We start from the raw sequence: 14,923 nt of genomic DNA on the forward strand, positions 1-14,923 counted from the left end.
GTCATCATATCTGGCTGAAATAATCTTTAAAAAAAATCAAAAACAAGGCTTAATGTTTTTTATTATACTTTTTTTTTCGACCATGGATCTGAAAAATCAAGACTAGTATACAGAATTGAATTGAAAATGGGAATGATGGTGTTCAGATAGCTAGCTTAGTGTGGACAATAAAGTATTTGCCAGAGACCTGCTGTGTCCCCTTCACTGATTTAGCATCTGCTCTGGTGTTTTAACTACACAATTGGCGTCCATGCTTTCAAAATACAGGCTTTCTGTTAAATACAACTCCGTCTTAGGTGGTTTTCTTGCAGGAATTATTTAGCCAGCCGCCCATAAACAGTGCACGTTAATTCTCCTTGTCTTAAGTTATGAACAGCAACAACAACAAAAAACCTTAATAAATCATATTTGAGACAGGCTCATTATGGAGGCCAGCAGCCAGCAGCTGATGACTGTTGATTTCTTCAGCCTTGTGATTAATTTATCAGCTCACTGCAACACAGAGAGACACCACACAGTGTTATGATGTATAATTTAGAACACTGTTCAATGATTTTATATTGGCCTCATTTCCAAGACACCTTTTCCAATAGGAATAAAAACCTCCCTTGGGACAAACACATTCAAATACTTGACTATTAATAATCAAAATGAAATGATAAGGCTGTTTAAGTTCGTACAATGACTCTCTCTGACTATACTTCTTCTAATCTTTTTTAATTTTTGTGTCCATGTTCTTTTGGTTAATGTCATTTTTTTGATGCTCTGATGAATAAACTCACTGCCGGCTTGTCAGGGAATATTTCCTCCTTCTGTGCGTGTGTTGTAAAAAAAAAAAAAACTTGTTTCCAAGGTAACAAGGAGGTTGATTCTGCTCGTGTATCTCCCTTCAGGGATGCTCCCTACAGTTAGGCTACTAAAACGCGGGGTCAGAGATTACACAACATCCACAACAGCGGCGGATCTTAGGCTACTTCGAGTCCACACACACACACACACACACACACACACACACACACACACACACACATACGCTCGGCTTCATTCACGGCTCTGACATGCTCCGTGGTTAATGAGCTGTCCAAGGAGGTTGGTCCACTTTCCGCAGAGAGCCACGCGACAAATGTGACTCTCCTTGCAGTTTGGAGGAAAATAGGCTAAGTCCCATCAAAGCCCTGTCCATGACTCAACTCTGACCTGAAACCCCCAGCTCCCTCCATCTCCCCTATTGCAATCAAAACCACAAGGTTGTCATAAATCACCCGCATTAACAAAGCCCACATATTCATCTCTATCCACGCCCTGCAGGAATGCAACCTGACATAGGCCTACAGTGCCGCTTCCCTCATTGATTCATGTCCTGTTATGACTAGCGTGGTGATCTAGTGGATTTCGAATTACGGTTAGGCTGTATTTTTTTCATACGATCAGCTTCTACTCCCGCATCATCACCATCTTCAGCATCAGAGCAGCAGTAGCACGCCAACGCGCAAAACCCAGAGTGGGGCGCAGATACAGCGGGAGCGCGCAGTACCACCGCGGCGCGCATGCACAGCTGTCAGCACCAAGGACAGCAGCCGCTCAGCCCGGAGAGAGCAGCCGCATCGGGGTGATCAGTTGGTACGGAGCAGCGGCAGGAAGAAGCGATACATAGCCCGGAGAGGAAGCCGTCTGGAGGCTTGGACAATGGTTTAACTCTTACTACAAAAACCCTTAGCAGCTTTGAGCAGTTCTTCAGAGGAGACAAAAAAAAAGAAAAAAAAGGGGATGGACAATGCGGTTTGGATGTCCCTGGTTGACAGCCTGCTCCTAATATGAGCATGCACATTCCTCCGCATTGCACATAAATCCACCTCTTTTTGTCGTCTCCATCCTTTTTTGGCCTCCCTCCCTGCCCGGCTCACACCGCCCACCTGGATCGTGTCTGCAGTAACTGGCTGCGCCGTGCTGCCGTCCAGAAGCTGTTCGAGCCGACCCGCCACCGGGGAGAAAAGCGACCGGGCTGTGCTGTGCTGTTTGGTGGTCCACACGATGCGTCTGTTTCTGCTGGCGGTGCTCTTCTCGTGCTCCTGCGCGCGGGCCGGCTGCGAGCCGAAGATCGTGAACATCGGGGCTGTGCTGAGCCAGAAGAGATACGAGCAGGTCTTTAAAGATGCCGTGACCCAGGCCAACCAGGTCTACGGCAGGGATAAATTCAAGCTGACCGCTATCTCCGTAACGCACAAACCCAACGCCATCCAGATGGCTCTCTCCGTCTGCGAGGACCTCATCTCCAGTCAGGTAGAGATCATTTCCACCACTGCATGAGCGCTAAATCAAGCTAAAAATATCCTCTGAATCATATAGCGCATATACTGTACTATATGACCCGCGCACACCTCCACGTATCTGTAAAACGGGTTTACTGCGAGTTACATCAAAGTGTTTCAAAAGGACAAAACCTCTGTGCTTTGCAAGAGAAAGTTGGTTCTTTCAGGAACATGACGTGTTATCTCACTCAAGTGCCACCCAAGTGTGTATGAAAGACCAGATTGGTTGTTATGCCTCATCAGTCTTGAGCTCTGAATGACTAAACACTTGTCTATTTCTCCAATTTCCTCCATTACTAACACTAGAAGAAATCAGCCCATAGGCTACATTATTCGTCCTCATCATCTGTGGTCACTCAAAGCACTGTGACTGTCCTCTTTCTCTTGGGTCTGTTGTCTAATAGAGTGAACTCCCCCACATACCCCATCTGTTTTTTTTTTTTCAGACATCCAGTAATAGGCTTTGGTTTTGGGGCATAACTCGGATGAGAGGGCAACTGTACGTTTCATGACACACAGCTGCACATCTACTGAACTGCAAAGGAGCCAGTGAGGAGTGAAAATTGGCAATACGTCTTTTACAAATAACAACATGGCGTACAATGCGTGTGTGCTGCATGATAGCATACTTTAGAATATAGCATAGAAGTATGAGATTCCTGTTCAAACTGTGTACATACGACAAGGCAGAAAGATTCATGCCAAATGTGCTGCAGATCTAACAAACAAAACACATTTCATAAGTAATACATGGTGAGTGTACGTGTGAGAGTTGTTAAAACATTGAAGCATCTCTCATGTGATGCTCCCCGTGGCTTTTGAAAAGCGCCAACGTTATGTCACAGCATGTCGGGGCGTGAAGTCCTTCTCGCTCTCGCTCCTATCTCTCCCACACACATAATGAGGCTTCATGCGGGGGAAAACAAAAAAAACCCACCCACAGCTTCAATGCTGCTTTCATGTCCTTGCTCCTCTGCTTAGTGTAATGACTCTAATTGATACAGGCTTGTAAAATAATACTGTCGCACCCAGTCTCCTGTCACATGTTCAACCCAAGCATGAGAGTGCAATCCATGCTATTAAACTGTACATATTACTCAAACAGTGGTTCAGTTCTCTCTCTACACACATCTCTCCTGTAAATTAGACCAACATCACACCTGATTGGAGACCGAAGGTCAATGGAAGGTTTCATCGGATTCAGAGATTGGCTTGTAGGCGAAAACAGTAACTGAGAAGGGAAGTCTGTGGCAGATGGAGGAGTGGATGCCTGCAAGCAGTGCTTGGAAGATAGACCTCATTTTTGACCCAACCATACGGACTGCTCATATCCAGTAATCCATGCCTGCACAGTCATGCCAACTTTATTCATCTTCCTTCACATCCCCGAGGCATTTCTTAAGGCTGAGCTTTTTTTTTGTTGTTGGTATGTACGGATAAGACTCAACCAACCAACCACAAATTACTATTAGACTAGTCTGCCAGCCCACACAGTGAAGATATTTTGAACAAGGGAAAAGAGGTCTATGCTTATCTGCTTCTTTTTTTTTTATAGGTGGTATGTCACTGACTACAATTTATGTAAATATTCATGGCTCCAAAATGTTATTTTTAACCTGTTATACAACATTTTAGAGCAGCAGTTGTGCCCTCTAAAAGATAACACTGTTGAATTGATAAAGTGCGCACATAATTAATTCAACTTTAGGTAGAAAAACAGATGTTTCAGCCGAGGCTGGATTACAGATTAGGCGAAGCAGACAGATGCTCAGGGGCCCCAGATGCCCTACATTCAGTGTGGCAGTCGGTTTGTGATCATTCGATTTGATTGTAAACAATTAAAGTGACTCCTGCATTTGTACCTAATCTCGAGGCTCTGTCTTAAAAGGGCCATGTGTACACAGTGTATATTCTTAAATACATTTGCCTTTATTCCATTCATAACCTAATCTCTATGAATGCAGAATCTGTAGGTAACAGAACAAAGATTTTTGGTATCGGATGCGGTCTGGTCTTTAGTCCGTTGGTAGTCTGAGTAGTATTGACTCCAGTGCTGACACCGTGCTGGAGTATGGCCCGGCAATGCCAGACTACATGCAGATAAACAGTTTGTCTAAACTCCAACTATTACACAATTCTTGTGTCTTAAAGTGCTAATTGGACTGTAAACAATGACCGCTGCACGGAAGAGTACTGTAAAAATCAATTGCCACTCTGGGATTAATATAGATTTCTGAATCTGAATCAGATATCTGTTATCCGGATATCTGCTGGCTACACTGGAACCCCCAAAATATTGGCCGTTGTCCCCAGAGGCTAATAGGGAATTGATGGATGGGGATTGTTCTAAGAGAGGCTAAATTACTGTCAGACTGATAGCCGATGGGATCCTAGATTACTTTCAACCAAACTAAGTTGGGGAACACTGGGGGCTTTAAAGGGGCCCACATTGCACTTTTTGCCCTGCCGCTCACCCAACCCTTGTTTTAGCGTTAACTGATCTCTATGCTGAAATGAACTTTTCATAATGTAAATATTATACAGTCACCCTTGTAAGTGTGCATAGCTGATGCTGTTTTCTTATGTTAATAAATGAATGGAGTCATGTGTGCATCTTGTCCTGCTGTTGTTACAGCTTACATCAAGATATGCAGCAGACATATCACAGTTGTCATATTTGCGTGATACCAGCAGTGTAAGAATTTAGCTTTATTTGATTTACTAAGAAGGATAATGGAGATTTAGCAACTTCCCATATGTATGTTTCTGTATATGTTTTGTGTAAAGAATCTTTAAATATGATTATGTTTGTGGTGTATTGCCTGCAAAAATTAAACCAATATAAGAAAAAAAGGATGCCTTTTAAGACTTCTTCTTTATCAGAGTATGCCTAGTGGTGTTACCAATCGGTCCAATGACAAAGTGTTTTTTTCCGTGCCTCTGCAGGTCTATGCTATCCTGGTGAGTCACCCTCCCCAGTCCAATGACCACCTGACTCCGACGCCTGTCTCATACACTGCAGGCTTCTACCGCATCCCCGTGGTGGGCCTCACCACCCGCATGTCCATCTACTCAGACAAGGTGAGCGATGGATGGGAGAGATGTAAAGAGAGATAGATGGAGAGAAAAACAGGAAGAGAGCGATGGAGTAAGGCGCTCCCCTGGGGCGGCTTCAAAGCCTTCCTAGATTAAAACGTCCTATCACTGTCCATTAGAGGAGCTGTGTTTAAATGGCTTCCCTGCTGAAAATTGAAAGAGCATCATTAATAATGCCTCTGACCTGAGTTATGTTTTTATGAAGCACAAGCCACTAAGATAAAACTTTAAAGCAATGACATAATTGAAATGCCAAGGACTTTAACAACTTAATTTCAAACATCCCTGCTAATCTTGCAAGTTAAAGGAAATCAGAGGCAATGAATCCATGAATTTAAAGGAGCCCCGGGGGTCAGTCATAGCTATGACAGTGCAGACCGGCCAGTAGTTATCTGTCTGTGAATCTGGGGGCGGAGCTTCTTTAATTTATCATTAATGCATTGGTGTCCCTTTTTCTAGAACAATTACAGCTGCAGGCATTTCAACTTACAATATACAATATTTTTTTTAATGTACAGTAATAAAAGCACTCTACTAAGTAGAAGATAGACATAGAAGAAAACAGAAAAATACCCACCCCAGCCTAATTGCTCCATGAACTTTGTGGCTCTATAACAACGTCAGCCGACGGACTAGAGTTATAATCACTACGGCCACTATGGGCTTTGTCACGTGAATGTAAACAAAAGTTGCTTTTCTTGGGAGGACAGTTTCCTTGATCGGCCTGGCTTTGTGCACAACATTGTCATGTTGAAACAAGGAAGAGCCTTCATAAACTGTTGCTGCAAGGTTGGAAGCACCCTTTTGTCTAAAATATATCTGAATGCTAGAGTTCTTTAGCAGAACTATAGGGTCTGAGCTCAAATCACCAAAAAAGCCAGGGGACAGGGATGTCCACATATTGTGGCCATATTGTGCATCAGAAAAGTATTTATTTTCTACTTGGTGTAAAGACCTAAATAACCTTTTAACCCCTGTGTTGTCCTTCGGGTCCCCGGGACCCATTCAGTTTATTTGACGTTTTTGCATTGGCCTGGCGTTGAGCTTCGGGTCCCCCGTTGACCGTGTACTATGTGATGTCATTTCACGTGAACTGAACGGGGGGGGATTTCAGACTGTTCTCAACACTCCACTTCCAACAGTTTTATCTACTCTTGGCTAGGGCTGTCAAACGATAAATTTTTTCGCTATTAATCGCATGTTTTATCACATGATTAAAATTCTATTATTTTGCATTTCAGAACTGTTCTTAAGTACATATTAACAATGGAAAGCCATTCTTACCAGTGTTTCTTGACTGGGAATCAAATGAATGCAAGGAAAGTTACTTTATGAACTTTACTTTAAGATTTGTATTTGTTTATTATTTATTTACTGTAAACAAAAGAAAAATGTGTGAAACTGTCATTATTGCACAATTCAGAATATGCCAACCGTAGTACGTCTTTTTTTTAATTTTTTTTGGGGCTTTTCCTTTTATTTGAAAGTGGATAGACATGAAAGGGGGAGAGAGATGGGGGATGACACGCAGCAAAGGGCAGCAGGTCAGATTCTAACCCTGCGCCGCTGCAGGACTCAGCCAACATGGGGCGAACGCTCTTACTGGGTGAGCTAGAGGCCGCCCCCCGTAGTATGTCTTTTAAGACCCGAGTCTTCTACAAAGCTGACAGGTCTGCAGTTAGTTGCCACCCATTTTGCAAGAGCAGTAGTAATTTCTTTGGATTTGGTTTCATCCACAGGTTGGCTAGCTAGATTCTAGTGATTTTAGAATAGCTAAGGGGCGCTGTTAGGCACGACGCAAAGCCGAGTTAAGTGTAAAATAAATTAATAAATGGCGGCATGCGATTAAAAAACATTAACACGTTATGCTCGGCCCTTAATCGCATCGTGATTAACGCGTTAATGCTGACAGCCCTACTCTCGGCTGAAATTGACGTCCTCTGCTCCAGGCACATTACCGAGTGACATTACTTACACTGCTACATGTAGCTACATGTTAACTTTAGGGAAACCTGTAATCATGGTTGCTGATTGTTGTTTATTTCCATTGTGTAGTTTTTGGTTTAGAAGCCTTTATCAGAGATTTTTCACGGTAAAAAGTTCCGCTACACTCAGTAGCACAGTCATTCCCGGGCTGCAATGACGGACGATGAAGAGAGAGCACAGATATGGAAGACCCGGAAAAACTGACCAATCAGAGCACACTAGGCTTTTTCGGGAGGGGGGCTTAAAGAGCCTTGGCTAGTATGAAAAAGAATTTAAGTTTTTTTTGAGTATTAAATGTTCTACTAAAACCCCAAATTACAACCTGAAAATGAGCATAATATGGGCTATATATATATATATATATATATATATATATTTAAAAGGGCAAGAATAGGGCACCCTGGTAGCTCACCTGGTTAAGCATGCGCCCTATGTACTAAGGCTCAGTCCTTACCGCAGCGGCCCAGTTTTGATTCTGACCCGTGGCACTTTGTTGCATGTCATTCCCCCTCTCTCTCCCACTTTCCTGTCTTCAGCTGTCCTATCCATTAAAGGCCAAAAAAATTAATAACTTCAAATTAATAATGAAGTTGTTGTTGGAAAACTGTCAACTCCACAATATTAATCTCTATTTCCTGCTTGGTGCTCCTCAGAGTATCCACCTGTCCTTTCTGCGGACAGTCCCTCCCTATTCCCACCAGGCGCACGTGTGGTTCGACCTGATGCGGGAGTTCAACTGGAACCACATCATCTTGATAGTGAGTGACGACCACGAGGGGCGGGCCGCTCAAAAGAGGCTCGAGACCCTCTTGGAGGAGAGAGAAACAAAGGTGAGACGCTCCAGCTCCTAAGCCTCCCTCCCCCCCCCCCCCCCCCCCCCTGCAAGAGTGTGTGAGCATGAGCGCGCGAATGTGTAAGGTTTTGTAAACCTCAAAGGTCTTCTGTGTAACTGTTTTCCTTTCTGTTGTGTGGCCACATCTCTTTCTCACCATTGTGTAAACATTGGCTAACATTCCTAGAGACATCAACAACAGCGTCTAATGTGGTCTAATCTGACAAAAGTTTGTACGTTTATTTGCTCATCTTCACGTTGCTTTTCGCCATAGTCCAAATTACCCTGTGTCTATCCACATTGGGAGCCAAATAGTGGACTTTAACTTGGGGCTTTGCAAACCATCACAGACTGAAGTGTTTTATTGGGGCCACGGCGGAAGCCAGGTGTTCTTCTCAGTGGTGCTGAATGGCCGGCTTCATTACACAGAGGCCTTGTGTTTATTGCACCGTGCTAGGTCATGATCACATGATGTGGGAGATGGTTTCGCCTTTTCAGATACCGCTGATGTATCCATTTTAAGTGTAGCTCTGAGCAGTGTATGTGGGTCAGTGAAATGCTGATCTCCTTTGAGCCAAAACAAGCTTGAAACTGCGATGATGTGTGCCCTTTAGGAACAGAGAGAGAACGAGAGAGGGACAAAACAACTGCCATCTATTTCATCCATTTAATAAAATGAAATTACCTTGGGATATTTTTTCTTCTTCTTTCATTTATGATGCTTGTCTGTCTCTGGGGCACTTTGCTGTAATTGTGCGGCAGAGTGAAATGAGTCCTGTTTCAGAGGTTTAATTAAATCAGAAGCTGATAGACGCTGAATATGAGACGTCACGTACCCGAGTTAGTTCACAGAAGGCAGCTACAGCTAAAGGGAAAGCTGCTTAAATGAAGTGATCCTGATCAGTATTGATTAACAGCCACAAATGGGAACACATTTCAAACATTTGGGTTAATCAAGTGGGATTGTGCGACCACGTGCAGTTAAAACAATTATACTGTCATATCTAGATGGGACTCACATCCTGCACTCGAAAAGATACAATTGTGTATTAAAAGCTTTTGATGAGAATCCAGGAAGTTCCTTTTTATGTTTGCAGAATATGGGGTTGGAGCTTAAAATGAACCCATCTGTGCGTCACATTCAATCTTATAATAGTGAGGGAACTAGCTGCAACCCTCTGCTATGAGGCTTTATTCATCCATTTCATTTAGTTGTGACTGCCGGGCCCACTCGAGCAATTTCGGGGCCCTGAGCTGGATTCGTTTTAGAATTCGTCCTAAATGTGGCCAGCAATATTTACACCGAAAATCGGGTCAAGGATAAGGTTGGCGATATAGTTTTTGTTCGTAGTGTCCACAAATACATATGACATCTTATTCTGCTGTGCCATAGAGCGCCACTGTTCATCAATGAGCCACACCGTTGCACTAGGAGACATGTTTCTTCATTTTAATGAACACACACGCTGTAGTTTATATTGAGTTACTGAATTGATCACATATACACCATCCTGGTACTTACTCCACCAAATGTGTATTAATCTGCAGCTGAAAAGTCAGGAGAAGTCCCCTACGAATGCACCTTTTCCTCCTGTTTGAGTGATGTTTGCTAAAACAACTACAGTGCCCAGCTGCTCTAGGAAATTACTGAATTTTAAAAGAAAATCTGTAGAGACAGACTAAAATATTGTTAGTGTTGGTATTTACATGGGATTTATTCACAGTAACAAAGTAATAATACCCATTTGGTAGAGTGTCATTCAAATTGAAATTGAATGTAAAAAGTACATTAAAAACAGAGGACATAATAATCTTTAAGATACACTAAGATATTATTTTATAAAACAATAGAAAGCACCACTAAATATCATAATTTGGTGAAGCCTCAAAGTTTTGCGGCTGTGAGGACATTTGGAGATTTGTTGTTTGGCACTATAACACAATCATGAATTTTATACTTTACTGAAATGAAGAAAAAGGAAAATGAGCACAGGAACCAAAGAAGTTTAGATTTGTGGACAGGCCCCCTGGTGGCTACACGACACAGCTACTTAGCTCATGGTCGGCTCGGCTCTGACGTCCCGTGTATGTCACAACATCTGCAGGGTAATAAACCTGCAGCAGCTCCTTCATTGTACGTTTGTTTGGGTGACGCGTTGACAGCTTTGATTGTTTTCGCTGATGTAAATGGATGTGCTTTTGGATGTGGCAGACGGCAGCGTTGTCACATTATGCTCTAATTAAAAATGTGAGGTGTTATTCTTGCTAATCACCCTGTTGTGCTGCATACGCTCAGTAAATTTACATTTTATATTTAGCCCCATGGCAAGTCATTAGCGAGGTCACACATTCAAAGGGGAATCACTGTCACTACCAGCAAAGAGGCTCTGGACACAGTGGATTTAGCCAGAGTGCAAATGTGACCAACACAACATGAAATATTAATGCCTGACTGAGGATACAAAAATAGAGCGCTCAGAAAATCTCTTGGGGGAGAAAAACAAAGACATTTTTTTTTTTGTCCGCAATGCTGCTGCTTGTTACTCATGGAAGGATTTCTACCCGCTGAAGATGCATACAATCTCTCCTGTGATGAGTGAACGGACGTTACTTGGTAATTACATGGTAGCTAAGGTGTTCTGATTGAGTCAACTGAACTGTGTTCTTATCAAGGAAATGGAAAAATTGGAATTATCTATAATCCCACTGACAAGTTGTAATAGTCTTTTCATTACACCGGAAAAACTGTTGGCATTCGGTTTGCAATCTTTCAGTTTGGATGGAATTATTTAAATTGTGATTTCGTTTTGAGTTGCTTGTCAGCTTGACTACGGCGCTGAAGCACGGTCACCGTCGACTTTGTGAAGGGAGGGAAACCGAGCGCACTCAGGGGTGAGCTGTACAGCCAGCTGTGTAAGAAACCCTGTAAAGCAGAAAGATGATGTGTTTCCCTGCAAAATGGCTGCCAGTCTCAGTGTGTCTGCTCTTACTTAAGATGGATAGATGGATAGACAGATAGTGTGGTGTCTGAAGTTATACAACTTTGACTTTAAGGTATGTTATAGAAGGGATTCCTATGAACTTTACAGCATTACTATTAAAGACACCACAATAGATAGATAGATAGATAGATAGATAGATAGATAGATAGATAGATAGATAGATAGAAGGATAGATAGATAGAAGGATAGGGCATCCAGTAGCTTAGACAACCATTACACAACAGACACACACAAACACACAAACACATATATCTCACATACATAAAAATCACTCACAGAAATGTACAGAGTTAAAGGAACACGCCGACTTATTGGGACTTTAGCTTATTCACCGTAACCCCCAGAGTAAGACAAGTCGATACATACCCTTCTCGTGTCCGTGCGTGTTGTAACGCTGTCTGACGGTTCCACCGGTAGCAGTAGGCTAGTTGGAACCAGTTACCTGCAGGTTTTGTGCTAGGCTAAGCTACCGGTGGAACAGTCAGACAGCGTTACAACACGCACGGACACGAGAAGGGTATGTATCGACTTGTCTTACTCTGGGGGTTACGGTGAATAAGCTAAAGTCCCAATAAGTCGGCGTGTTCCTTTAACAATTTGTGAAGTGATTACAAAGGTCTGGTATGGACTGACCATGTGATGCAATGACCATGATAAGGTGCTATGGTAGAGTGTGTGCAATGGTGGTAGTGCAAAAGTGAACAGTGCTGGGATTGAACAGTGCAATAGATTATTATTAAATATGAACTGTGACTATGAAAAGACAAGAATGTAAACATAATAGAATTGCTAAAGCGGACTGGAATCCAAAATGGGGACGCCTCAGGTGTCCGAATTAAGTTGATCCTGCTCAGCACCTACTGAGAGTCCGTATGTTGTGCTGTGACCAAATTCCATACTATTGTACTATACCATCTTTAACATACTTTACTGTTTTATACCAACAGGGAATGATACAAGACGTGCATTGGCGTGACGTCTGTCAAACTGCAACTTTGGAATGTCACTGCCAGTTAGATTGGAGAACGTAAAATGTTTTTCAATTAATTTCAATTCATTCATTCATTATTAGCAGCTGTGATGGGAGCCTCCATTTCCATTATCGGAGGGAATCATTGGCCTGTGTTTGTGATTTAAGCTTTTGCTTTGATTCGATTTGATTTTGTAAATCACAGTTGAATTGGTAAGTACAGTTGTACTAAAATGTGTGCAAGTATTAAACAAAAGAAAAATCTAACTAAACATATACTCCAGAATCTAGATAAATCTATATTCTAGCTTTTTATGTGTTGGTCCAAGTGTGATAGATTAGCAAGTTTACACATTGTAAAACTTGTAACGAGCTCTTCATATTTTTTTTTAGGACGCCAAAATCGGGATCACACTTTGGATATGATGGTGTGTTGGTGTAGTCTGATGGCTCTTGTTGACGGCTATGTTTGTTTGTTAAAAGTTAAGATTGCAGTTGTGTAATGTTATTGTAGTTTTCAGTATGGTGAAGAAGCTGCAATTTAGCATTTTGTATTGATTATCGCTGGAGCCGGAGAGCTTTGATCCAGCTGAATCGGCATCACTGATAATTTATGCTATGAATACTGTACAATGAATAAATTACCCTGATCCTTAGTAGTATTTGATATTTTGAACAAGTGTCCATGATTTCAGCTTTATTTTGAAAGCGGTCGTCTCTGATGATTTGCAAGCCCCACTGTTAAAGATCCCAATTTGAAGCAGAAAAGTGGAGATTTGTTGGAATGCTTTACTGCCCTCCATTTTCAACTGTTTATAATATTTTTCTGTGTCTGCATATTTTCTCTGTGCACATTACTCATCAGAATAAAAAAAGGAACTATGAAAACCTCGACCAACTGTCCTATGACAACAAGCGAGGACCTAAGGTATATTTGCATGGTCAATGCACGCCGCCCACCAACTTTCCAAACGTAGCAACTAGAAACCAGCCCAAACCAGTCACCAGCAGACCCAGAAATGTTCCTCTCTTGGTAGCACGTGTTTTCTTTAATTTTTTACTTTGAGACATTTCCCTATGATTTAAATGAAGAATGATTTTGTTATGAAAAATCTATAATTTTCGGTCATTAAAAGACAGAAAGATATCAATGAACAGCGCCCCGCTTTTATCATTTTCATTTTCTCCTTCAATAAAGGAATGCATGAACTCAGAACACACATACTCACACACAAAAAAAGAGTTTGCAAGTCCATTCCTTTGTGGAGAACCGGTAGTGTGGGACAAAACCGTTTCCCAGATGCTACTTCCTCCTGTTCTGTAGCACTTCCCTAGTTTTCAGCAGTTTCTTTGTTGGGGGAAAACGTCCCCCTCACCCCCCTTCACCCGTTTTTAGTTACTGGTTGCATTGACCTTCTTCTTCCCTCTACCTAACACATGCACGTCCTTTTTTGGAGCCTTGATAACCCTCAGTTTGCATGCGAACAAATGCAAAAGTTTTTTTTTTTCCCTTCAAGCTTTTTTTTTTTTTTTTAGTTCAGCCGGTTCCCCTGGATCGCTTTCCTTTTTATCTCTGTCTCCCGTTTTCAAACTAAATCGGCCAAGCTCGAACCAAGCAGGTAAAGAGGCAGCATGGTGTCTAAGGTAGGGAAAAGTAGCTGGCTTGACCTTTCTTATGCCCTGATCACAGGCAGAGAAAGTCCTCCAGTTCAGCCAGGAGACTAACTTAACTGCCCTGCTGCTGGAGGCCAAAGAGCTGGAGGCCCGAGTCATCATCCTGTCCGCCAGGTGAGATTTGTGTCCCAAAGTACACATCAATTTTAAGTCCCAAAAGGAGCATTGGTTAAGGTATCACATTTACCACACACTGGCTTAAAAACGCCTTATCCACGATCCAAGAAGATCATTTGGATGGTAAAGGTGATGTAAATAGTTTTCATTATGCTGATCATTTTCTCGATTAATCGGTTGGTCTATAAAAGAGTAAGTAATTCCTGTTAAAATTGTCTTCAAAAACGTCAACTTAAAAATTTGATTTGTGTTTCTTAGCATAAGACAAAGGAAACATATTCAGAAGTTGGAACCCAGATTGTTTGGGTAGTTGTCTTTAGAAATGGCATAAACAATTAAATGATTATCCAAATAGTTTGCCGATTCATTTCCTGTTGATCCAATAATCAATTAATCAACTAATCATTTCAGCTCTAGCTTAAACCAAATTCAACTTTACCTTTTACTCTGCTGGATCCAGCTGTGGATCTTTATGTTCCGTTACAGTTGACATCTAAATTATGTCCATGTTTATCACGCCGGATTTAAAGAAAAAAAAAACAGATGTACAGAGCACTTTTTTAAGGCAAATGTTTCCATAGTTGAGTAGGAGTTCCTTCTGCTGTCATGACGGAGCCTCACAAAAAAAATATCTTGTTCCAGCATCCAACACCATAAACACAATAAGATATGCCTTTTGAGATGGTCACTGAGTTAGATCAGGCGATCATTCTTGCCATGGCGCTGATAATATCTCTCCGTCCGTCACAACTAGCATGACGTATATAAGTGATCAGAGAGGAGGTGTCAGGGACTGCCTTTACTGTTCCACCCGGCAACACCACCAACGTCACACAGGTGTGTGTGAAAGAGCGCTCTGTGCTTTGATGGGGTCACCAATGTCACAGAAGGTGTCATGAAAATGACAAACTAGACGAGACAGGACTAAGAATAAAAC

General features: G+C 42.1%; 1 protein-coding gene across 3 annotated transcripts in view; it reads left to right on the forward strand.

The window, feature by feature from the left end:
• Positions 1-1,928: 1,928 nt before the first annotated feature.
• grin1a (glutamate receptor, ionotropic, N-methyl D-aspartate 1a) overlaps positions 1,929-14,923 on the forward strand; it is a 36,986-nt gene continuing 23,991 nt past the window's right edge. For 2 of the 3 annotated variants that reach the window (XM_078271447.1, XM_078271448.1), the window contains exons 1-5: positions 1,929-2,280; positions 5,256-5,390; positions 8,045-8,221; positions 13,061-13,123; positions 13,886-13,983. In XM_078271447.1, coding sequence (XP_078127573.1) covers positions 2,032-2,280; positions 5,256-5,390; positions 8,045-8,221; positions 13,061-13,123; positions 13,886-13,983 — 722 coding nt within the window. In that variant the 5' untranslated portion in view covers positions 1,929-2,031. The remainder of the gene's footprint in view (positions 2,281-5,255; positions 5,391-8,044; positions 8,222-13,060; positions 13,124-13,885; positions 13,984-14,923) is intronic. The other variant, XM_078271449.1, reaches the window with a different exon arrangement.

This window comes from Sander vitreus, chromosome 16 (genome assembly GCF_031162955.1).
Source record: "Sander vitreus isolate 19-12246 chromosome 16, sanVit1, whole genome shotgun sequence".
NCBI lineage: Eukaryota > Metazoa > Chordata > Actinopteri > Perciformes > Percidae > Sander > Sander vitreus.